General features: G+C 37.8%; 1 protein-coding gene across 1 annotated transcript in view; it reads left to right on the top strand.

Moving 5' to 3' along the window:
- Nucleotides 1–26,089, top strand: part of PPP2CB (protein phosphatase 2 catalytic subunit beta) — a 35,034-nt gene extending 8,945 nt beyond the window's left edge. Inside the window, exons 2-7 of the mRNA XM_047857044.1 lie at nt 14,846–15,055; nt 16,668–16,841; nt 19,101–19,190; nt 19,301–19,462; nt 21,379–21,497; nt 25,387–26,089. Coding sequence (XP_047713000.1) covers nt 14,846–15,055; nt 16,668–16,841; nt 19,101–19,190; nt 19,301–19,462; nt 21,379–21,497; nt 25,387–25,459 — 828 coding nt within the window. The 3' untranslated portion in view covers nt 25,460–26,089. The remainder of the gene's footprint in view (nt 1–14,845; nt 15,056–16,667; nt 16,842–19,100; nt 19,191–19,300; nt 19,463–21,378; nt 21,498–25,386) is intronic.
- Nucleotides 26,090–26,434: the final 345 nt, after the last annotated feature.

Raw genomic sequence — 26,434 nt, 5'->3', positions numbered from 1 at the left:
ACTGAAATTCATGCATATAGGAACTAATACAAAGTGAGAATTGCCTGTATTAAAGAGAAATTATTGAGGTAGGATTCATATCCACTAAATAATTTTTTTCTAACCCCATTGGGCTACAGCAGTATTTCATACATTTTCGTCACCCCAAAAAAGAAACTCTGTGCCCATTAGCAGTTACTCCTCATTTCACCCTTCCCCCATCCCTTGGCAGCCACTAATTTACTTTCTCTATAGGTTGTCTCTATAAAATGTCTCTATTCTAGATATTTTATATAAATGAAATCATGCAATATGTAGTCTTTTGTGTCTGGCTTTTTTCAGTTAGCATAAAATTTTCAAGATTCTTCCATGTTGTAGCACATATCAGTACTTTATTCCTTTTATTGGCTGAATAAATTTGTATCATATGGATATAGCTCCCTGGTTGTTTTTATAATTAAGTTCTTGCCATCTGGATTTTTTTTTTTTGAAGTTTAAAATTTTATTTTTCAGATTTAAAAAGGACTTTTTAAAAATTTTAACACAGAAATTTAGGGAAAAGAACACAGATGCTCTTCACTGTTGCACCCACCTTCCCCAACCACTGCCTTCCTACCTCAGAGACAAACATAGTTTTCCAGACCTTGTTCTTGAGAGGCAAAAAACATCTGTTGGGGAGGGGAGTGTTTTTGGTGTAATGTTATTATTAAAATGGGATCATAGATATAACATCGTAAAACTTTTTTTACTGAACAATATATCATGACCTATACGCATACACATAACTCATTCTTTTTATTTCAACAGAGTATATGACTTATTTTTATATGTGTTTCCAGGCTTGAAATTGCTTGGCAAACAGACAGATTGACTGTTGCTGAGCTGAAAGGAAAAGTTCATTTCCTTGTATTTAAAAAAAAGTCAGCTGTCATTTATCATTTATGGAAGAAGCTTGTAACTATATGGCTAAAGTCAAAAACACAAGAAATAGCAAGTGTTGGTGAGGATGTGGAGAAAAAGGAACCCTTGTGCACTCTTGGTGAGAAGGTAAATTGATGCAACCACTATTGAAAACAGTATGAAGTTTCCTCAAAAAATTAAAAATAGAATGATCATATGATCCAGTAATTCCACTATTGAATATTTATCCAACGAAAACAGAAACACTAATTCAAAAAGATATATGCACCCCTACATTTATTGCAGCATCATTTATAATAGCCAAAACATGGAAGCAGCTGAAGTATCCATCAATAGATGAATGGATAAAGAAGATGTATGGTATATATGCAATGCAATATTACCCAGCCATAAAAAAGAATGAAATCTTGCCATTTGCAACAATATGAATGGACCTAGAGGGTATAATGCTAAGTGAAATAAGAGAAAAACAAATACCATATGATTTCACTCGTATGTGGAATTTAAGAAACAACAATCAAAAGAGACAAAAACAGACTTTTAAATACAGATAACAAATGGGTGCCTGGGTGACTCAGTGTCCGACCGGCTTAAGGTCACGATCTCACAGTTTGTGGGTTCGAGCCCCACATCGGGCTCTGTGCTGACAGCTCAGAGCCTGGAGCCCGGTTTGGATTCTGTGTCCCCCTTTCTGTCTGCTCGTCCCCCACTTGTGCTCTGTCTCTCAAAAATAAACCATAAAAAAAGATTTTTTTTTTTTTAAAAAGTGATGATTACCAGAGGGATGGATGGGGTAAGGGCATGGGTGAAATAGGTAAAGGGGACTAAGAAGAGTACCTTGAACATTGAGAGATGTGTAGAATTGTTGAATCATTCTATTGTACCCCTGAAACTAATATAGTACTGTATGTACTAATATAGTACTATATGTTTGAATAAAAAATAGGTCAGATGTCATTTATGGAAGAATCTTGGAACTATAGGAGGACAGGCACCCTGCTTATATTAACTTAGGTCTGTAGGATTTTTAACTTCATTTAATCTCATCTCTTTCATAGATCAGTCTGTTCTGTAGCCTTAAGATGAATTTACCTATGTTTTAGAGCAAATTATTTATGTGTAAATAGAGGGGAAAGAAAATTTGCATACTGACTCTGCCAAAACCAAATACAGTAGCTTTTCATTAATATGGGTCTGGTGATGGGCACCAGCACAAAAACAGAAATAGAATTTCACCTGTTGGGCAGGGGAGATTTTAGTACATTTACATACTATCCATTCCTAAAACATGGGTAGGAGGGAAAATATTTTTTTCCTCCTATTTTATATAAACATCATTCCCAAATTTTTGTTTTCTCAGTTCTCTTCCTAAGATAGATTTGGTTCATAGCAGCAAGAAAGAACATGTCTTAAATGGGTGAGAAAGGAAACCAGTTTAAATGGATGGGTATACAGCATTCCATGCAGCAGTAACAGCTTCCTGCCAAGTGGCATTTACCATCCCCACAGTACACTTTACAGGTTTAAACTTGGTCTTATCTGTGTCCTAGAGATATTAAAGTTTGGGTGTTAAATCATATTAAAAATCACTCGTGGTGGTGGGGGGGGCGGCGCCTGGGTGGCTCATTTGGTTAAGCATCCGACTCTTTATTTTGGCTCAGGTCATGATCTCACGGGTTCGTGGCTTCAAGCCCTGCATTGGGCTCTGCGCTCAGGCAGTGTGGAGCCTGCTGGAGATTCTGTCTGTCTCTCTCTGCCCCTCCCCTGCTTGCGCGTGCTCTTTCTTTCAAAATAAATAAACTTAAAAAAAAATCATTCATGAGAATTACATATACAATCACAGGTGTATAAAAAGAGTCGACATAGCAGTCCTGAGACCACTATCTGTAGAAAGGCCTCATTTCAGGGTTGCCCTTGTATGGAGTCTGGGAACTTGAATTTGGGAAGGGTTCCCACCATCCCATTATGAATGGCTCACCTGTGCCTAAACTTTGTATGCAAACAGGAGGATTTATGCTGAGCACGTGCTTTCCTCACTTTGGTATATGCTTGGCAAGAGGGTGCCTGTGTGACCAACTCCCAATTACAGATCTTGAGCACGGAGTCTAATGAGCTTCTCTGGTAGACAGCATTTCACACTTCTTGTCACAGCTCATTGCTGCAGGCATTCAGTGTACTCTGAGACTCCCCTGGGAGAGGACTCTTGGAAGCTTGTGCCTGATTTACTCAGGACTTTGCCCCCATGTGCCTTTTCCCTTCGCTGAGTTCACTTCATATCCTTATGTTGTAATAAAATCTGGCCATAAGTGTGACTATATAATTGAGTTCTGTTGGTCTTCTTTGTGAACCTGTGAACCACCAGGAAACCTGGGGATGGTTTGGGGGGGCCCTGACACACAAAGGTTTTTACATGGAGAATTTTAAATATCAGGTGAACTGTATACTTCTGCCAGTCCAGCACACGATTTCCCTGTAGGCAAGTCAAAGTGATCTTACAATAATATCACTTGGTGAGCCAGGAATCCTGAAAGAAAGGGTGTGAGTTAAAAATCAAGAGTGTTTAAAACATCAGGGGATCTATACAATGGAAATTAAAACTGAGAGGTGGGATGGATTATCACACTGGCCTGAGAAGTACTTTCTTCACTACTATGTAGTGTAGACGGAGTATTGCTGTATTATTGCGAAACATAGATACATTCTATATCATATCTTAACTCACCAGGTAGTTTTGTGAAACCTGTGCTGGGTTAAGATAACCGTATATCCTTAAAAGAACAATTGACTTAGATAATACTTGTATTTTGGTGCTTTTTATTTCTATATTTAAAGTAAGACAGTAAGTGATAAGGGTTGCATATCAAGCAGAATTTTTCAGAGTTGGAACCATCAGTCGAGTGTTGTTTTTTTTTATTTTTTAAATAACAGTAATAAATAGAAGACATCAGCTCCGAATGAACATTCTAATGATTTGTGCTGTTCAGTTTGATTTTTCTTTTCCTGAACATAATTGGGAAGCTGTCTTGTGGAGTAAAGTTGGTTAAAGTTTCTTTCATTTGTGATTTTAGACATTTTTGAGCTGTTTGTCAGACCCATGTAGGAGATAATTGATAATTTAAAATTTCCTTCAGTTGTAATTGGAATTACACCTTTTAGTGACTCTACCCTCATTCTGTTCGCATGCCAGTGATGGATTGGGGCAGCAGGGAACGTGCGTCTCAGCCAGTGAGCTGTAGCAGAGTGGCTGAGTGGGACTTCTGAGAAAGTTTTCTAAGATAGATAGACTAGGCTAGCATGTACTCTTTAGTCTTTTGTCCCTTTGCCTTCTTGCTGAAATAGGGCACCAGATACAGTGACTAGAGTTGCACCACCAGTTTGTGACCATGAGTTGACAATTGTGTTCGCTGCAGATCACAAGGTAGGCGGAAAGAGCCTGCTGTCCTGGTGACCCTTGAGAAGCTGCACCAGTCCAGGATGCCTACCTCCAGGCTTCTTCTTAACGTGACAAAAATAAACCCAGTTTGTATTCTCCCCCCGCCCCACTGCCAAAAGGGATAATTTCAGTATTATAATGATTATAAAATAATGTACTTACCACACAGCTAAAAATCAACCCCTAAAGAATATCAGTTTGCAAAAGGATAGCTATTTCCACATTATACATGTGGAAGGAAGACTGCATATTTTTTAAGTTAATCCCTGCACCCACCGTGGGGATCGAACTCACAACCCCAAGATCACGAAAAGTATATAAGGTTACACAGATTTGAACCAGAAGGGGAGTCCCTATTTCCTGAAAGATTTCTATACATATAATCTCTAACTAACTATAGGCAAAGAGAAGAAAAAACATGGGCTACATTGTTCATAACTCTTGGGAAGGCCTACCAGGCTAATGTAAGCAGAAACAATATTTGGTAGCCTAGAATCAAAAGGAAACCTGGAGAGGGGCGCCTGAGTGTCTCAGTCGGTTAAGCATCTGATTCTTGATTTCAGCTCAGGTCATGTTCTCATGGTTCATGGGATCGGGCCCTGTGTCAGGCTCTGAGATGACAGTGAGGAGCCTTACTTGGGACTCTCTCTGTCTCTGTCTCTCTCTATCAAAAGTAAATAAACTTAAAAAAAAAAAAAAAGGAAAGCTGGAGAACTTAGCTTGGAAATTTTGTAGAAATTAACAAAGAATGAAGCCACAGTCAAAATCATACGTGAGAAATGTTTTAGAACACTGGAGAGAATGGCCCTTTTGGAATAGAACTTGCTATTGTCCCTACTGCTTAGAGTCACTTCAAATTAAAAGTATGGGCTAAGTGCATCCAATTGGCATAGATGAATCTGGAGATAGACTTTGTGATTCCTACAATGTATATGCAAACTTGCATTGCAATTTGTTTTACATATTCTAACAGCAGTCCTTATGATTAGTTAATAGGACACTAATAGTCACTGAAAACAAGTTGAAGTGAATGGGAAACATGTCTTTGTAGAAATGTGAACCTGCTTACCCTTACATGATCTCTGTCTTTCATCTTACATGTGGGTCAACAACAGAAGCATTAACATAGAGATTTTGTTAAACTTTTTAGTTTCCTGACCCCTTTATACTCTTAAAATTTAAGTTCCAAAAAGAGCTTTTCTTTATGTGGGTTGTACGATTGATACTTTATTAGCAATTAACCCTGAAATATTAAAAGATAAAGTTTCTTCAACATAGTCTCAATATTAGTTTCTTCAACATAGTCTCAATATTACATGTCTTGGAACATTTTTTTTTTGTTTTTGTTTAATTTGAGCGTGTGCGAGAAGGGGAGAGGGGTAGAGGGGGAAGAGAGAAAATCTTAAGCAGGCATTCAGGAAGGAGCCCAATACAGGGCTCGATACCATGACCCTGAGATCATGACCTGAGCTTGAAATCAAGAGTTGGACACTCATCCGACTGAGCCACCCAGACACCACACAAGTCTTAAAAGTATGAAAGCCATCAATATTCCCCAAATCTCTTTACTTAGACTTAAATAACTTTTTGATAAAATACAGAAAAGTATAACTTTAAGTTACATTTAAGTCCATTACTATAAAAATAGTTACAAGCCCTCTTCCATTTAACAGTTCAAACAAAGATGGCTAATTCAGAGATTTATATTCCCAGACACTGTTGTATAGTTTCTTAGGGTTTCTCAAAACTATGACCTCTTAATGTTGACTACCAGTTAGTGATTTTTTAAGACATAGTTTGTTCTCCAGATATCTTTAGATGATAGATGTCAGTATGTTTCTGTTATCTTGTGTGCTATAAATATTTTCCCAGGCTTCTCCTTTTATCTTTTTGTATGAGAAATTTTTATTTTGTTTGGTGCAGCCCATCTAAACCAGCCTGTTGATGCCAGAGGGTTTACCTGTTCCTCTTTTTATCTCTGGTGCCTGGCCTACAACACACACTTCACAAATGTGTGTTACATGTATACATGAACATTACTCTTCAGGAGTATTTTGATGTGTCAGGTGATTGCTGTGTATGGTATACATCAAAGTGAATGGATTATCATCTTAACAACTGTTGTCCTATGCAGTTACAAATGTTAAATAACTTTTCCTGTTTTTGGTAATGTTTCCTTTAGTAGATTTGTACTTGTGATTAGCTTGTTAAATTACTAATGTTATATGACTTGAGGATTTTCTTTAACTCTGCAAAATCTTGGTTACTTGCTCCTGTTTACTTGAAAAGCAAGTTTTTGTTTGCTAAGTAAATGACAATGATTTTCTCATTTTAAGCCTGTTGCCATTGACCTTTTTTTTTTTTTTTTTTTCCAGTTGATAGTTACATTGCAGGAGGTTATGTTGCTTTTGAAGGTCTTCTGCTGATTGTTTTCTCAATCTTCAGCTGTTTTATAGGATCCTGTTGACTTTGGGATTTGGCTTTTGTAAACTCAGTTCTTCTGTTGAGGAATTTCCTTCTCTACGCCCCTGCTTTCCTGATGCGTTAGTGGTTTGACAGGATTTGGCTGACTTTGCTATAAGTATTTTGCCCTTGTGATCTAAACCAGCTATTTGGAGAACCTAACACTTAAAAATTGGCCAAACAGCTTCTCGGAGTGGAGTTCCTAGACCGTTTTCCTTATTTTAATAGGTGATCATGAAGTAGTTTTAGGACTTATCTTTTTCGTTTATATATCAAATGCCCTTTATATCAATATTAGCATTAGTTTTCATATGTGTAACAAAAAACCCAAAAAAAGCGTTTAACCAAAGTAACAGTTTATATTTTTCTTATATATAGGCATATCTGGAGGTGATATGGTAGCCCTACAAAGTTACTAGGAAACCATAGACACTTGCCGTATTATTTTTCTGTGGCTGCTGTAACAAAATATTACAAACTGGGTGGCTTAAAACAGCAGAAATATATTATCTCACAGCTCTGGAAGCCAGAGGTTCAAAATCAAGGTGTCAGCAGGGCCACACACCCTCTGGAAGCTCTAAGAGAATCTGTCCCTTGCCTCTTAACAGCTTCTGGTGGCTGGTGACATTCCTTGGCTGCATCACTTCATTCCGCCTCTATCTTCACATGAGGGTGTGTGTGCGCTTGTCTGTCCGTCCAAAACTCCCTCTGCCTCATTATGCCTGTTGTGATAATCTAGGATAAGCTCCTCCTGTCAGAATCCACAATCACATCTTTTTCATGCGAGGATAATATTCACAGGTTTTGGTGATTAGGAAGTGACTATATCTTTGTGGGTGTTTTTTCAGCCTTGCCACATCTTCCAGCACTCTCTTCTGCTGTTACCAGGGAGCAGCTCTTGTCCTTGTGGTCTGAGGTGGTTTTTGAAGTTCCAGCCATCCCATAAAGCATTCCAGGAAACAGGATGGAGAGTGATGAAGGACATGCCTTCATTTCCTTAAGGAAATTTTCTGGTTCCCACATAACACTTCTTACATCTCACTGACCAGAACTTAGTCTTGTTGCTATCTGTAGCTACATAGAGGCTGGTGCTATGGACTATTTGTGTCCCCCCAAAATTTATAGATGAAGCCTAATTACCAATGTGATGGTTTTTGGAGAGGGGGCCTTTGAGAGGTAGTTAGGTCATGAAGGTAAAGCTCCCATGAATGGGATTAGAGCCCTTATTTAGAAGAGACTCTGGAGAGATGACTTCCCTCCTTCTCTCCCTCCCTCCCTCTCTCTCTCTCTCTCAATCTCTCTCTCTCTCTCTCTCTCTCTCACTCTCTCACCACCATGTGAGAATACAGCAAGAAGGCATGCCTCTGCAAAACAGGATGAAGGTCCTCACCAGGAATTGAATCTGCTGGCACCTTGGTGTTGGGCTTTCCAATCTTCAGAATTGTGAGGAAGCAGTTTGTGTTGTTGAAGCCATCTAGTCTGTGGTATTTTTTGTAGGAGCCTGAACTAAGGCAGCTGAGAAGTAGAGTCTTTGAGCTGGGAGCATGGCTACCTTGACTATAATTAGTTTAATTATGGAGAAGGAAGGGGAGACTAGTTATTGAGGTTAAGCAGTCTTTGCCTTAGATCACATTACATTTTGTTAGCTACATTTTGTTAGCTACTTTGTTAGCTATTTTGTTGTTTTCCAAAGAAGATGTATAAATGTTCATTCCTACCAGTAGGGTGTGAGAATAGGCTTGCTAACAGTAAGTGAATGTCTTTTTTGCCAATCTTACGAACGGAAAAGAAGCATTTTTAAAAAATTTTTTTATTTATTTTTGAGAGAGGGGAGGGGGGAAGGGGCACAGAGAGGGAGACACAGAATCTGAAGCAGGCTCCAGGCTCTAAGCTGTCAGCACAGAGCCCGACACGGGGCTCGAACCCACAAACCGTGAGATCATGACCTGAGCCAAAGTTGGATGCTTAACCAACTGAGCCACCCAGGAGCCCCAAAGAAGCATATTTTTTTCAATGTTTTATTTATTTTTGAGACACACACACACACACACACACACACACACACAGCATGAGCAGGGGAGGGGCAGAGAGAGAGGGAGCAGCTCTAGGCTCTGAGCTGTCAGCACAGAGCCTGACCCCAGGCTCGAGCTCATGAAGCATGAGATCATGACCTGAGCCAAAGTTAAAGGACAGGAAATAATCAGTAACTAAAAAAAGAGGCACAGCCCAGGGCTATGATCACCAAGTGGCACAACGAAGTACCACTCCTTACTGTACCCTGCCACTCCAAGCCATATGAATAAACTAGCAAAACCCGGAGGGTTTTCATTGACATCCTTCGTCTCTGAAAAGAGACAGCTAAGTGCGATCTTGATCTGGTCCTCTCTTGTCTGAGAAATAGTGGAAATGGCTATTGGAAAGAAATGGGAAGCGAGTGGTGGGCATGACAGTGACAGAACTGAATGTGTCATGGCTGCCCAAACTAAGACAAGACATTGGGAAATATGTCCAAAGTCTGAGAGTGTACCCCTATGGGAGTGGAGTGAGCCCTAAAAAACCTCAGAAGCAAATGCAGTTTGTAGGCATTCTAGACCCCACACACCCTCTTGTGAGCCCTCTTACCTTCTCTCTTGGCTACATAAAGAAGAATTGAAATTAACTACCTCAACATTAAACCTGTGGTTCAGGGGCACCTGGCTGGCTCAGCTGGAAGAGCATGCAACTCGATCTCACAGTCATGAGTTCGAGCCCCACGTTGGGCGTCAAGATTATTTAAATAATTTTTTTAAAAAACTTTAAACCCTTGTTTCATTGGGGAAAACAAACCAGTCTCATGTGGTAGAGTGGGAGTTAAATCACCTACAATATATTGGCATAAATAGAAAGTTTAGACAACCACAAAGAACAGCATGGCAAGCAAATTACAGCAAGCAAGAATGGAACATAGCTTGGGAAATACTGTACAAAAGATCCAAAGTAAAAATAAAAGCAAACCTTATCCCGAGGAACAGGAAGAAATTACCCAGATGTGCTCAAATTATAAAACAACTGACAGTGATGTGGATTAAATAAAAGAAGCTTGAAAAACGATAGCATAGGAGGAGATGAATAGAGATTTAGGAAACATTGAGGGCAAAATCAGTAGTAATACAAAAGAAGCAGAATAGATGTAGCAGGAAAAAAATCTACCTCCAGAAAGTTAAGGTAATCACAAGGAATGCAAGTGACAACAACAAAAAAACAAACATAATTAAAAATAATTCAGGTAATTAAAATTTTTTTTAATTTTAAATTCCAGTCTAACACAGTGTTATATTAATTTCAGGTGTACAATATAATGATTCACCAGTCCCATACATCACCTCGTGCTTCTCACAAGTGTACTCCTTAATCTCCCATTGCCTTATAACTTCTGAAATAGGAAATTCAAATAGAGCAGATTCCATGTCATGACAAGAGAATGTCCCCTAACTTAAGAAATGATGATATTTATAAATCAAAGGAGTGTGATCTTACTAAGTTTTAAGAAATCTTACTCTTAGGCTTCCAGAACTGTGAGAAGTAAAATTCTGTTGTTTCTAAGCTACTCAGTCTATGGCATTTTTATTGTAGAATGCCAAACAGACTAAGACATTAGTAATTACAAGATTTATAAGGGAAAAAAAAATTATCATTCTGGAGTGTATATGAAAAATCCAAGAGAATCTGTAAAATTTTATTTTATTTTTTTTTTTATTTTATTTATTTATTTATTTATTTATTTTGATTGAAATCACCAGGATTCAGGAATCTGTAAAATTTTAAGTGGCACAGTCAGTTGGGCGACTGACTTAAGCTCAGGTCATGACTTCAAATTGTTGAGTTTGAGCCCCACATTAGGCTCTCTGCTGTCAGTGCAGGGCCCTCTTCAGATCCTCTGTCTCCCTCTCCCTGCCCTTTTCCACTTGTGTTCTCCCTCTCTCTTAAAACTAAATTAAAAAAAAAATTTTTAAATAAAGTTTTAAGTATTCTAAGTTATGAGTATTATGTAAAAATCTGGCATAAGAGATATTTTTAAAATCCCAGGACAGTATCAAATATAGATTATCTTGGATTATGTATGACAGCTGCAATAACAAGTAGACATTATTAGACAATTAAAAGACACTTGACCAGGGGTGCCTGGGTGGTTCAGTTAGTTAAGCGTCCGACTTGCACTCAGGTCATGATCTCAACAGCTTGTGAGTTCAAGCCCCGCGTCAGGCTCTGTGCCCTCAGCTCAGAGCCTGGAGCCTGCTTCTGATTCTGTGTTTTGCTCTCGCTCTCTGCCCCTCCCCCGCTCACACTCTGTCTCTCTCTCAAAAATAAAAATAAAAAAATAAAAAACTTGACTGAAGAATAAAGGGGATCTGAAATAATTGTCAGTACTATATTTATCAGTGTAAAAACTTCATATTCTAAAGATGCCTACTCCAAATATATAAATTCAGAGCAATTTGAGTCAAAATCTCAACAAAATTTTAATAGGCCTTGACAAATTAGTTTTAAAATTCATATGGCAGGTTTAATGAAAGGACCAAAACCAAATAATTTTGAATAAAAGGAGTAAGGAAGAGAGCCTCAGTTCTCTGTTACCATCATTTCTCATAGAATTAAATTAGTCTGTTACTGATGCAGGGGTAGTAGACCAGTGAGAAGGGAATCTGAGGCAAGGTTAAGATGCTGACACTTTATTCAGGGACTGTACAAGCCCAGGTAGCCCAAAAATCAGGTGAGAAAGCTGTGAAGCAATGTGATATATGATGCATTACCTTGGGAGGTGAGGCTTCTGCCAAGTCCAGATAAATCATACCTCAGAGAAGTCCATGAAAGGAAAAACCAGGCTGGCAATTTATTTCCCTCTTCCCTTCTTTACTCCCTCTTCCCTTCTTTACTCCCTCTTCCCGCTGGTCAAGGTGCACTCCAGATGACCCCCACCTGTTTCCGGATTGTGCATCCTGCCTTCAGCACTTGCTCAATAGACCAGATCCCACATCCCCACCATGTGTCATTCCATGCCTGGAAATAGAGGAGCAACTTGGCATAGTTAGGGCTCAGCGTGAGGACCAACCAGGTCCACAACTTCACCTTAAATTCTAGCCAGCTCAGGGTACCATCAGTGATGACAGCAGTACAGTTCAGAAGACAGGCAGCTCCTTTTTTTTTTTCTCTCTTTTTTAAAAATATTTTTTAATGTTTTATTTTATTTTTGAGAGATAGAGCATGAGCAAGGGAGGGACAGAAATAGAGGGAGACAGAATCTGAAGCAGCCTCCAGGCTCCAAGCTGTCAGCCCAGAGCCTGATGCGGGGCTCGAACTCATGGGCAATGACGAGATCATGACCTGAGCTGAAGTTGGATGCTCAACCGACTGAGCCACCCAGTCCCCCCGACAGGCAGCTTCCTAAGAAAAAGAATTATAAAGGAATCTGAGAAAGTGTACAGGGCAGTTTCCAGTACAAATAAGAAATCAGGAAACAGAATGTTGGTCTTTACAAAAGGCTGGCACTATATAAATAGTGCTGGACTAGCTGAGTAACCACTAAGAAAAATAAAAAGTTCCCAAAGGCGCCTAGCTGGTTCAGTCGGTAGAGCATGTGACTTTTGATCTTGGGGTTGTGTATTTGAACCCCACTTTGGGTGTAGAAATTACTTAAAAAGAAAATCTTTTTTAAAAAATGAATCCCTACGTTATAACAAATTCCAGTTGAGTTCAAGATCTGTTAAATGTGAAAAGGCAAACTGGGATAAAAACACAGGAGTGCTGTAGGACCTGGGTGGTTCAGACTCCATCTCAGCTCAGGTCTTGATCTCGTGAGTTCAAGCCCAGCGTTGGGCTACGTGCTGGGTGGGGAGCCTACTTAAAAAAAAAAAAATACAGGAGTGCCTTTTTGGACCTAGATGTGGAGAACAATTTCTAAAACAAGACCCAAGCACCAGAAACTGTAAAGGAGGAAAAGAAATAGATTTGGCTGTCTTCGAAACAATAAAAGAAACTTAACTAGTGACACTAGAAGCGAAATAAAAACACCAGCCCCAGATTGAGAGAAGATATTTAAAATGCGTAAAACCAATAAAAGGTGAATATTCATAATTAAAAAAAAAAATTGGTACAACTCTATAGGGAAAATATAAACAACCAAATAGAAAATTAGGCTAATTTTGTGAGTAGGTATTTCACCAAAAAAAAAAAAAAAAAAAAAAAAATTCAATGACCAGTAAACATAAAAAGCTACTTTAAAAAAAGTGTACCTATTAGAGTTGCAAATTAAAAGATACTATTTCTGACCCATTGGCAAGAATGTTAAAGCGTTGACAGAGATGCAGAGCAGCAGAAACTTCTGTATAGACATTGAAAATTCATGTTTTTAAATGCTCTTCAGATGATCACATCTGCCAAGGCAGAGAAATGTCTGTCCCTAAAATTCTACTCTCCTACAGTCTTAAGCTCTCCTCTACCAGGTCCTACTGTAAGCTTCATCCTTAGTGTTTGACTTTTGTTGCCATGTCATTTTCTCTACCTTCGCCTTACTTTGTATGTCTTCGTTGGTCCAGTTCTTCCCTCTTATTCTTCATGGTTTTCTGTTCCGCATCTACCATAGATCTGAAAACTCTATAAATAGCTTATTAAAATTTTGCACATAATTAAGTAACTAGGCCCAAAAGAAGGCCTAAGAGACTCTTCTGGCAGGTTGGTAGGGAGGTACATAAACTTTTATCATATCTGTTTTATTACTTTAAGAGGCCTTTTTAATTTTCTCTGTTTCTGGGCTCTTTTTCTATTAGGCAAAGTTGCTGGCTAGATGAGACTTAATGAACTTTAATTTAGCCTGTTTATTTACGTATTTTGCCATGGTTTACACATAATTCCTGTCCTTCAAGGACTTCTAATGCTGTGTTTTTGGGTTTTTTTTAATCTTTATTTATTTTTGAGAGAGAGAGACACAGGAGTGCGAGAAGGGGAGAGGAACAGAAGGAGACACAGAATCCGAATCAGTCTCCAGGCTCCGAGCTGTCAGTGTAGTGCCTGACACGGGGCTTGAACTCCTGAACCGTGAAATCATGACCTGAGCTGAAGTCAGCCACTTAACCGACTGAGCCATCCAGGAGCCCTGACTAATGCTATGTTTTAATTTGACTCAAATGTAAAATAGTTGGAATAAGGAAGTTGAATGTTAGCCTATGAATTGGTGTAAGAAGTACAAAACATTTGAATAATTGGTAACTTTTCTGTATTGACCTTTTAAAAAATGCAAATAAGATTATTTTTTTAAATGAAAGATTTCTTGAGATGGAATTCCTATTGATACATTTCTAATAAATACAGTGCATTCAGAATTCAGTCAGCTCACTGACTTTTTAGTGTATTGCAGATATACTAAATATTACCACAATATTAGAACAATATTAGTACATTTTCATTGCCCACAAAAGGAACACTGTACCTCTTAGCTTTTATCCCCTAATCCTTCAGCCTTAGGCAACCATTAATCTTTCTGTCTCTGTATATTTGCCTGTTCTGAATATTTCATGTAAATAGAGTCATACAACATATGCCCATTTGTGACTGACTTCTTGCACTTAACATGTTCAGAGTTACAGCCTGTATCAATACTTTTTATTGCTGAATGATACTCTATCAAATGAGCAATACCATATTTTATTTATCCCCTAATCATTTACTGGACATTTGGGTAGTTTCCACTTTTTGGCTGTTAAGAATAAAGCTGCTATGAACATGTGTAAACTTAAGTTTTCGTTTCTCTTAAGTATATGTCTAGGAACAGAATTGCTGGATCACATGGTAATTCTATGTTTAACATTTTGAGGAACTGCCAGACTTTTCCACGGCAGCTGTGCCATTTTACATTCCCACCAACAGTGTGCGAGAGTTCCAATTTCTCTGCATCCTCAGAGACAGTTGTTACCTTTGAAATTTAGCTATCCTAGTATATGTAGTGTGGTGTCTCATTGTGGTTTTAGTTTTATGATTTTCTAAGGTATCTTTTTTCTCCATATTTTCTTTTAACAGGCTAAGGAAATTTTAACAAAAGAATCAAATGTGCAAGAGGTTCGTTGTCCTGTTACCGTGTGTGGAGATGTGCATGGTCAATTCCATGATCTTATGGAACTCTTTAGAATTGGTGGAAAATCACCAGATACAAACTATCTATTCATGGGCGACTATGTAGACAGGGGCTATTACTCAGTGGAGACTGTGACTCTTCTTGTGGCATTAAAGGTATGATTAATGAAATTCAATTTTGTTTTCAAGCCTCAAACTAGCAAAAGACAAGCATGACAGTATTGCATATCATCTGTTCTATTTTATGATCCATTCAATTTATAGCCCCTTAAAATATAACCATTGGTTTTACATCTTGTAAAAAAGAGAAAAATGAAAATGTTAACATTTAACTTGTCCTGCCTACTCCTGGTAAATCATTTCCCTTTGGTAATTCGCAGCTGAAGTCTTAGGATCATTTTTTATTTAGTCAGGTATCCCTCATAGTCAGGTAGTATAAGTTTGTTTTAATTCTTGCCTTGAGAAGTCTTGTTATTCCTGTGTCTGTTTTTTTCTGTCACACAATACGTATCTTCATCACTTCATAGCTTCAGCTAGTGTAAGTGTGGTATCTAATGTTTCTGACCTCTCCAAATGTGCCTTGCTTGCATATGCTTTGAGATTAAATGTTATTTAACACTTCGTCTTGTTACTTTTTTGTCCCCAAACTCTTCAGAGATTCCATGTTGCCTACAGAATCAAACCCTTTGGCTGGCCTTCTGTAGTCTAGCTTGAATTTGCTTGCTAGTAGTTGGTAGCATAAACTCCGTATTTCAAATCAGAGAGTTTCAAAACACTCTGCCCGTCTTCATTATTTCCTTATTGGATTTTCCCACAAGATGACTCTGATTTCTTACCCCCTTCTGCCAAGAGTCAGCTTAAGTCCTACATTATTCTTGAAGCCTCCAGCCATTTTTTTTAGCCTTGTTCCTTCTACTCTTAAGTACTAGGAAAATTACTCTTCCACTCCTAATTTATATTACCATAATGGTTTATTGCCTTGTAGTATTTACGTCTCATAGCTCCTTAGTAAGATTAGTCCCTAAACAGCGTAAGTCACGTATTGCATTTATGTGGACCTGGCACCTACTTTTAAACACTGAGCTTAATGTTGGACACATAATGGTTAGTTAATAAATACGTATAAATTGAAGTATGCGTATGCAGCTTTTTGGTTAATTTGCTTTACAGAATCTGATGCTTTTTCATACTTCTTATCAGGCACACTCCTAACTAAATAGTACGCTTATAAGGTATGTCTCTGTGTATTTTTATGAAGAGGAGACTAAATACATTTGAAATCTTGCCCAGATTTGGGAAGGGCCTATTTTTGTGTTTTTGTTAGCAAATACAGTCTTTCCGTGGGAAATAAAAATTGAAAGGAGAGAGACAAGTTACTGTATAGAGTAGTTTGTCTTGGGTTCAAATCTTTGACCTTTGGTATCCATTTAGCAGTAAGATATCGTAGTGTCTGGAAAGACCTAGAAGACTAGTAATTATTTGAGGATGAAGAAGACATTAAATACCAAGCATCATATATAATTTTATTAACAGTAATATCAGTTAATAAGATTCCAATGAAGGTGGTATAAATAGTAATGAAGAAGGACCATAAATATTTCAAAGGTCAGTCAAAGAATGAGAAGATGTTTAACTCTGAAAAAGAATTAGCATTTAATGTAATAGCAAACAAAAGAGCCATTTAAAGAAATAGGTCAGAAATTTGCTTAAGATTAACACTAGTAACAATATGCTTTATCCCATGAATTTTTTTTTGCTTTTCCTCCAGGTGCGTTATCCAGAGCGCATTACAATATTGAGAGGAAACCATGAAAGCCGACAAATTACCCAAGTATATGGCTTTTATGATGAATGTCTACGAAAGTATGGAAATGCCAATGTTTGGAAATATTTTACAGATCTATTTGATTATCTTCCACTTACAGCTTTAGTAGATGGACAGGTGTGTATGTGCTTATATGGGGGGGGGGGCGGGAATAAAAGAAAAGCTGTGTTTTTGGTTTTTTGTTTTGTTTTTTTAAGATTTTCTAATAGTAATTTAGGGTTTTGATTTACATGACATGCTACCCACCTCTCCTTAGCTTTTTCTGCTTTTCCTTATAATTAAAATTTCAGAATATGGAATTGGGGGTAAGTTTTATGCACATTGTAACCAGAAGATTTCCCTGTTGTTCTCAGATGTATAAATATTTTGGCCAAAGTATTTGCCAGTATGCTTTTTTTGTTATAGATAAATACCATAAATAAATGCTTAAGACCCTGATGTGCAATACTAGTAAAGCAAAGCTGTTTTTTAAATTTTTTTTTTTTTCCAACGTTTATTTATTTTTGGGACAGAGAGAGACAGAGCATGAACGGGGAGGGGCAGAGAGAGAGGGAGACACAGAATCGGAAACAGGCTCCAGGCTCTGAGCCATCAGCCCAGAGCCTGACGTGGGGCTCGAACTCCCGGACCGCGAGATCGTGACCTGGCTGAAGTCGGACGCTTAACCGACTGCGCCACCCAGGCGCCCCCAAAGCTGTTTTTTAAAACTAGCTCCACACATACACAGTTTGCTGACTACCATTAACTTTTTATTCCTGTTTTCATGGTAATTGCAAGAAGTAATATTGTGTATTAGACCTTCTCACTAAGAAGGGCATGCTTTCAGGCACTTGAGTAGCTCAGCTGGTTGAGCATCTGACTCTTAATTTAGGATCAGGCTCAGGTCATGATCCCAGGGTCGTGGGATTAAGCCTGTACTTGGGCTCCATGCTGACTGTGGAGTCTCCTTAAAATTCCCTCTGTCCCCCTCTGCCCCCTCCCCAGCTCATACATGCATTCTTGATTTTGGCTCAGGTCATATCTTATGGTTCGTGGGATCGATCCCCAAGTCAGTCTCTGTGCTGACAGTACGGAGCCTGCTTGGGATTCTCTCCCTCTCTCTCAAAATAAATAAACATTTAAGAAATAAAGATAAAAGCAGAAATTGGTACCAAAAAACCACTAGGAATGATAAGGCATTACTATCAGTGTGAATGTGCTTACTTACAATCACAATAACATAGGGTACAGATTTATTCTATTGAACTTGAAAAAATAGATGAATTTATTTTGGCAAATTCGTTTTTAAGGAAATTAGGCCAGTGTAAATAGACTACCAAACTTAGAAGGAATTGGAAAAGTAACCAGGTCTAGATAGTTTTATAGGCAAATTCTGCCAAAGGTACATCTGTGTTCCAGAGGTTAGGCAAAGATGGAGAGCTTCAAAATTCATTCTTTGAGGCTAGTAGTATAACCTCAATGCCAAACCAGACATGGCAAGCACCAAAAAATAAAACTCAGTTAAGTAGTAAAATAAAATAATACTAATTGAATAAAGAAACTTACATTGATTATACTTAATCAGCAAAACATCAGAAATCTCATCAAAATCAGGAGAAAAATGCCCTCTTAAAGCTTCCCTAGAGGATGGGTCTGGGAATAGATATTTTACCCACCCACCCCCCAAATTTGTATTTCTCAGTTTTGTTTCGGAAGTTCTAACCAGTGCACTGATCAATAAAAAGAATTAAAAGGAATAAACACTGAGAAGAAATTAACAAATATTCTTGCTAACACAATTATGTACTCCGAGAACTCTTAAGAAAGCTGAAAAATGGAGCAGGAATTGATAGTCTTTGGTATATGAGAAAAAATTTTATATGTCAGAAAATGTAATGGTGAATCACAAGAATGGAACTCACATCCACTAGAGAAGGGAAAAAAAAACCCTATACAAAATATTTAGGAATATAAGGGGAAAAAATTTTTTTTAAGTTTATTTGAGAGAGGTGGCATGCACGTGAGTTGGGAGGAGCAGAGAGAGAGGAAGAGAAATAATCCTAAATAGGCTCTGTGCTGTCAGAACATAGGCTGATTCAGGCTCAATTTCAAGAACTGTGAGATCATGACCTGAGCCGAAACCAGGTCAGATGCTTAACCAGCTGAGCCACCCAGGCACCCCAAGAAGAAATATTTCAAAGTATCAACTATCTCTGATGATGTGATTTTTGTTTCCTTTTCCACTGTATTTTATAAACTTTCCAAGTATTATTAAACTTTTGAAAAGAAGAGCTCTTAGGATTGACATTTATAATAACCATTATTGGCTCTCTGTTAACTTTCAGCATTTAACAAAACACTCTTTTCTCTCTTTTTTTTTTTTTAATTCATAAACAGATATTCTGCCTTCATGGTGGCCTCTCTCCATCCATAGATACACTGGATCATATAAGAGCCTTGGATCGTTTACAAGAAGTTCCACATGAGGTAATTTTAGTTTTAATTTTAAAAATAAATACAACCATACTGTAGTAAAGCTAAAGGAGTTAAACTTAACTGTCAATAATTTATGACATGTACTTAATTTTCTTGGCCAGGGCCCAATGTGTGATCTGTTGTGGTCAGATCCAGATGATCGTGGTGGGTGGGGTATTTCACCACGTGGTGCTGGCTACACATTTGGACAAGACATTTCTGAAACATTTAACCATGCCAACGGTCTCACACTGGTTTCTCGAGCTCACCAACTTGTAATGGAGGTATGTCCTTTTCTTGCACGATGATCTTTATTTCAAATAAATCTATATCTCTATAATAAGGCTTCATGAAATAGTCCTCCCTATTACCTAAATTAATGAAGAAAATATTTGGCTGGTTTTAGCAGGTAGTACTAGTTGGCCAGAGAAAAGTTGCAAAAGTATTACCAAAAAATTTCCTTGTATCCTACACTCAGATTCTGCAAATACAAAAATTTTCACATATTTTCATCTTTGCTTTAGCATTCCATCTCTACCCTCCAGCTTCCCTTCCTCCATGCACACATTACTTTCTTTTAAACTTACTTGAATGCCAATTGAAGATATGGTACTCCTTTATCTCCAAATTTCCATGTATATTTTGCAAAAATAAAGGTTTTTCTCTTATATTATGACAGTATAGTTCTTGCAGTCCAGAAATTTGCATTGATATATTACTATGATCTAATCTAAACACTTCATTTGAGTTTTTCAGTATACCACTAATGTTCTTGATAGGAAAATTTAATTATGTATGAGCATGTATAATCCAGGATCATGCTGTTTGGACTCCTTTGATGTAGAAATAATTCCTCAGATTCTCTGTTTTGCATAATCTTTACATTTTTGAAGACTACAAGCAATTTTATTTTGTAGACTGATGTTTCCTTATGATTCAGGATATGCATTTTTGGCAGGCATATTGCAGAATAATGTGATATGCTTCTCAGTGCATCATATTCAAGTCATGGAATCTATTTACCCTATAGTTTGTTGGTGGTATCTGCTTAAATCAGTTAAGGTAGTGGCCACCAGATTTTTCTACCATGATGTTACTGTTTTATAAATACTAAAGGAATAGAAACAGAGTTTTGTCTTTTCAAACCAGTAGGGAGTAGCTTCAAGATGTTAGAAAAAGGGGCCTCTGGGTGGCTCAGTCGGTTGGGTGGCCGACTGTAGCTCAGGTCATGATCTCACAGTTTGTGGGTTCAAGCCCCGCATTGGGCTCTGTGCTGACAGCTCAGAACCTGGAGCCTGCTTCTGATTCTGTGTCTCCCTCTCTCTCTGCCCCTTCCCTGCTTGCTCTCTTTCTGTCTCAAAAATAATAAACATTACAAAAAATAATAAAAAAAAAAATAAAGATGTTAGAGAAAACTTCAACCCAATTGAGGCAGGAGGAGTGAGAATATGGTTAATAAGGACTATAAATTCATACAGTAAAAGATAAACCTAATTCTATCAGTAATCATGAGAGAGAGATGTGAATGGATGAAAATTTTTATTTCCCTAAAATACTGAAAGTCTGAAGTAGATAATCAAAATTCAGCTGTTAACTTGGGATGAATCTAAAACATAATGAAAAAATAAAGAGTAAAACTTAGAAGTAAAACATGACAGTGCAGCCTAGAAAGAGGGAAAATAGTATGTTGGCATATCAATTAGATAGTTATCCAAAGTCAATTAATAATGTGAATCAAATAGGCTCTAAGATAAAAGGTATATTTTGAAATAAAAAGAGGTCATTACTGATAAAAACTGGCCTAGTGATCTAGGGAAGAAATAATTCTAGGTTTTTGTTTACCTAGTAATAAACAGATTCTAAACATAAAGCAAAAGTTGATACAATTTATAAGAAAAGTTATGTGAAGTCTTCCATCATTGTGGGAGAAATTTTAATACACATTGTAGCCAAGAGCTGAAGTATAGATCTAAGTAGAACAACACCATTACTGAGCCTCGGTGTCACAGAACCCTGTGCCCAACAGTTGAGTATTCAGTGCAGGTGCAGTGTTAAGGATGGATACCATATAAGGTAGCATAGAAGACTACGTTTCCACCAAGAATATTTATAATTTTTGAATTTAGTTTTCTAAACTTACCTGTGTCAATATTATAATTTTATAATGAAATATTTTGTGTTGTTTTTTTTAATGCTGCAGGGATACAATTGGTGTCATGATCGGAATGTGGTTACCATTTTCAGCGCACCCAATTACTGTTATCGTTGTGGGAACCAGGCTGCTATCATGGAATTAGATGACACTTTAAAATACTCCTTGTAAGTAACTTGATGTTAAATACAATTTTTAAATTGTATATAATTGCTTTTAGAAGGAAAACTTTAAATGTAGATAGATTTCTGGTGCTCCTGGGTGTCTCCCAGTCAAGCTTATAACTCTTGATTTGGCTTAGGTCACGATCTCACAGTTCTTTGGATTGAGCCTCGCGTCAGGCTCTGCACTGCCAGCTTGGGATTCTGTCTCTCTCCCTGCCACTCCTCTGCTTGCACATGCTTGCTTGCTTGCTCTCTCAAATAAACTCTAAAAAAAAAAAAAAAAAGAGGATTTCTGCTTCTCAAATAGTGGAGTAAGGAACTTGGCAAACCCTCTTCCCAACAGAGACGATCATTTAGCTCGAAAAAGTGATTTTAAACAATTATTACATGCTTTTGAATATTGTCCTAAATGCATGCAGCCCATAGAGAAACATTCTAAAAAATCTAAATCTCAGTAATAACAGCCACAATCTGTGGGATTTGAGCCATAGTGTGTTCCCTCCCTCTTTCCAGATCCCTTGTACAGAAACTACTCCACAGTCACTCCGCTCTGGACCCTGCTCATATTTTTTTCTGGTTTTAATCTTTTAGCCTCTGTTAAACTACACAACAAAGTTATTTCGAAGTCCCCTCTCTGTAGGCACAGGCTACTTATTGGTCAGAGGTTGTGCTGAAGCCTCCTTGGTTAGTGAATGTTAGGGCCCACCCTAAACTAGTAAGATGCATGGAAATGTATGTGGCTTAGAAGTTGCTGTCACAGTCGAAAGAATTTACATTTTGGCTCACAGTTCAACAAAGCACCAGTATGTTGGGGTGTGTGTGTGCGTGTGTGTGTGTGTGTGTCTGTGTGTGTGTCTGTGTTTAGTCCTGAGAGGGCACAAGCTTAAGAATGACACAAAGTGTAGTTTTCCAGACTGTCAGAGATGTATGTGTTTGGGATTTTAAGCCTGGCTTCCTAGGAGTTGCTTCTGGGTCAGAGGAACTTGTTTATTGGCCAGTAATTGATTAGAGATTGTGTTTAAGCCCTAGTACCATTGAGGGTTATACCCATTTGTTGATTAGTTTCCTAGGGCTCCTGTAACAAATTACCACCAAGTGGGTTCCTGAACGGAATTTATTCTCACACATGTGGAGGCTAAAAGTTTGCAATCAGGGGGTTGGCATGGTGGTGTTCCCTGTAAAGAATCCTTTCTTGCCTCTCCCTAGCTTCTCCTGGCTCCTGGAATCCTTGGTTTATAGATGCATCTCTCACTCTTTGTCTCTGTCTTCACGTGGCACTCTCCTCTGTATGTTCCTTCTGAGGATACCATCAGATTGAATTTAGGGCTCAACCTAATCAAGTATAACCTCACCTTATCTGATAATATCTGCAAAGACCTTATTTCCAAATAGTGTCACGTTGTGAGGTTCTAAATGAGTATGAATTTTGGGGATAAACTGTTTGACCCAGCACTGTCTCTGTGTGGCTTGGGAATGTTTTCAAGAATGCCCCAAGGGCAGCTAAGTGGTTCAGTTGGTTGATTGTCCAACTCTTGATTTCAGCTCAAGTCATTGTCTCATGTTTGTGGGATTGAGCCCTGCATCGGGCCCTGCGCTGACAGCACAGAGCCTACTTGGGATTTTCTCTCTCCTCTTTCTGCACCCCCCTTCCCAGCTCACACACATATGTGCTCACTCTCAAATGTTTAAAAAAAAAAAAAAAAAAAGAATGCCCCCAAATGCTACACTAATTATTCCTGTTGTAGGTATAGTTAATACATATGCATAGTCTTCCTGTCTCCCAGTGTTGACTGTGATCCAAGGAAGCCAGGAAAGGCTCTTCTTTGCCCTTTGGTGTTTTACATTTCTTAAAAGTTCAACTGTACTACAAATACATCTGTATTTTTTGCACCCACATGCAGCTGGTTTTTGAATCAGTTATGAAGATGAAATTATACTGTCATTTGCAATTACTGTCATGTATGTTTCTTAATTGATGATAACTTCAGTCTAAAGGAAGAGTATGAATAAAAAATGAGAAGGTTGGCTCCTGGGTGGCTCAGTCAGTTAAGTGTCTAACTTTGGTTCAGGTCATGATCTTGTGGTTCCTAAGTTCAAGCCCCACATCAGGTTCTGTGCTGTCAATGCAGAGCCTGCTTTGGATCCTCTCTACCCTTCTCTCTCTGCCACTCCCCACTCACACTCTCTTAAAAAATAAACTTTGGGAGCACTTGGGTGGCTCAGTCTCCGTTAAGCATCCGACTTCGGCTCAGGTCATGATCTCGCGGTTTCTGAGTTTGAGCCCCACGTCGAACTCTGTGCCTACAGCTCGGAGCCTGCTTCAGATTTTGTGTCTCTCTCTGCTCCTCCCCTGCTCACACTCTGTGTCTCTCTCTCAAAAATAAATTAATATTTTAAAAAATGAGAAGGTTAACAATCTACACACTCTCCTCAGCTTCTTTAAGGGCATGAGATTATATGAAATAGTAATTATGATAATGCATTTTGGAGATTGTAACATAACATCAGTAGCAAAAAAAGGAAATGGAAAGGAGCTTACTATATAGTAGAAATGTCTCTTAAATCACTAGAATTTATGAATCTTAAGTAGAATTCCATAAGTTAAGTGATGTATGGTTAAGATCTACAGCAACCAATAACAAAATAATTTAGGAAAAATAGCTAAAGTTATTAAGGGAATTTAAATGGCACACTAGAAAATATGCTTTTATTATTTTAATGTTCATTTATTTAGATAGCACAGGGGAGGGGCACAGAGAGGGAGAACCCCAAGGAGCCTCTCCGCTGTCAGCCCAGAGCCTGACATGAGCCTTATTCTCAGCAACCTTGAGATCATGACCCAAGCTGAAATCAAGAGTCCAATGCTTAACTAACTGAACCACCCAAGCACCCCAAAATATGCTTTTAATAAAAAAGCAGTTAAAGTAGGAACCAAGAAACAAGACAAAAAGTGGCAGGTATAAATCCAGTCATATCAGTATTAAATGTGAATGAGTGGTTTGAGTAATGCACTCAAAAGACAAAAATTATCAAGATTGTTTTTTTAAAGATCCAGCTTTATGATGTCTACAGGAAACATAGATTAAAAACAAATAGGTTGAAAATAAGTAAAAAAAAAAAAAAAAAAAAAAGATATACCATTGCTAACAGCAACCACATGACTGCTGACCTGGTTATACTAGTATCAGACAAAAATAGATTTCAAAATAAAAATTGTTACACGAAGACATTTCACAATGATGAGAGTCAAACCATTAGGAACATATACCAGTATTATGGAGCAAAACGAACAGAACTGAAAGAGGTAGTTCAACAGTACTTGGAGACTTTAACATGTATGGAACATTTTACCCAAATGTGCCAAAACTCATGGGATTTGATGAAAGCAGTATTTGCAGGGAAATAAATAACTGTAAATGCCTATATTAAAAATCAGATTTTTAGAAAGATCTCAAGTCAGTAACCTAACTGTACTTTACAGACCCTAGAAAAAGAAGAGCAAACTAAATCCAGTGCAAGCATTTGGAAGGAAGTAAAATGAAATAGTAGACAAATAGAAAAAAGTCAAAACCAGAAGTTCTTTCCAACAAAATCAAAAAGCCTTGACAGGCCAACCAAAAATGAGTAAAGATTCACAATACCAAAAATCACTGCAAGACCCTACTGAAATAAAAAGAATTAGAATACAGTGAGTAACGGTATGGCAACAAATTAGGTAACTTGGGTGAAATGGACAAATTCCTAGAAAGACAAACTGCCAAAATTGACTCAGAAAATCGGAATAGTTGTAAACAACATAGTAAAAATGGGAAACAGCACTGCTCTACCGCAGTGTCTTCTTCATTAACTTCAAATCCTTTAACTATTTGCTTTCTTTTTTTGCCACATATAGCCTTCAGTTTGACCCAGCACCTCGTCGTGGAGAGCCTCATGTTACCCGGCGCACCCCAGACTACTTCCTGTAAATTCCTCCTGGGAAAAACCTGCCTTTGTATGTGGAAGTATACCTGGCTTTTTAAAATATATATATTTAAAAACAAAACAAAAAAAGCAACAGTAATCTATGTGTTTCTGTAACAAATTGGGATCTGTCTTGGCATTAAAACCATATTATGGACCAAAATGTGCCATACTAATGATGAGCATTTAGCACAATTTGAGACTGAAACTTAGTACAACACTATGTTCTAGATCGGTCAGTCTTAACAGTTTGCCTGCTGTATTTGTAGTAACCATTTTCCTCTGGACTGTTGAAGCAAAAAAGGTAACTAACTCTTTCATCTCCTTTTGCACTTACTTGGAAATTTTAGTTCTAGTGTTTAACTGGCATGGATTGATAGAGTTGGGTTTTATTTTTAAGAAAAATTCGCAAGCTAACTTCCACTTAATCCATTACCCTTTATTTTATTGAAATGTATAGTTAAATTAACTGAAGATTCTTGGGAGTATGTTGTCATAACATTTAAAAAGGTTTCCCTTCATTTAAACTAAATTACTGTTTTATGTTGATCTGCATATTTCTGTATATTTGTCATGACAGTGCTTGCATCCTATTTGGTGTACTGAGCAAATAAACTTTCCATTTTAAACAGAAACAAATTGGTTTACTGTGGTACACTTTAAATGAAAGTTCTGCTTTTTTGACAATAAAACCTCTTGACCTGTGATGAACAGTTGTGTTGAGGTAATTTAAGTATAATGTTCTTTGTATAAGGCTTATTTTCGGAAGAAAAATTGAACTAGTAGGCTGTATCTTTTAGACCATAGAAAAGCCATTTTTTCTTTCTAAACATGATTTCAGTAGGTAGTTCGTGTTAATGTATTGAAGTATGGATTGTATGCTAAAACTGTAGAATATTCTAGGGGCACCTGGGTGGCTCAGTTGACTTAAGTGTCCGACTTCAGCTCAGGTCATGATCTTGCGTTCCATGGGTATGAGC

Source organism: Prionailurus viverrinus, chromosome B1, assembly GCF_022837055.1.
Source record: "Prionailurus viverrinus isolate Anna chromosome B1, UM_Priviv_1.0, whole genome shotgun sequence".
Lineage (NCBI taxonomy): Eukaryota > Metazoa > Chordata > Mammalia > Carnivora > Felidae > Prionailurus > Prionailurus viverrinus.
This window is presented reverse-complemented; position numbering and strand designations above follow the sequence as displayed.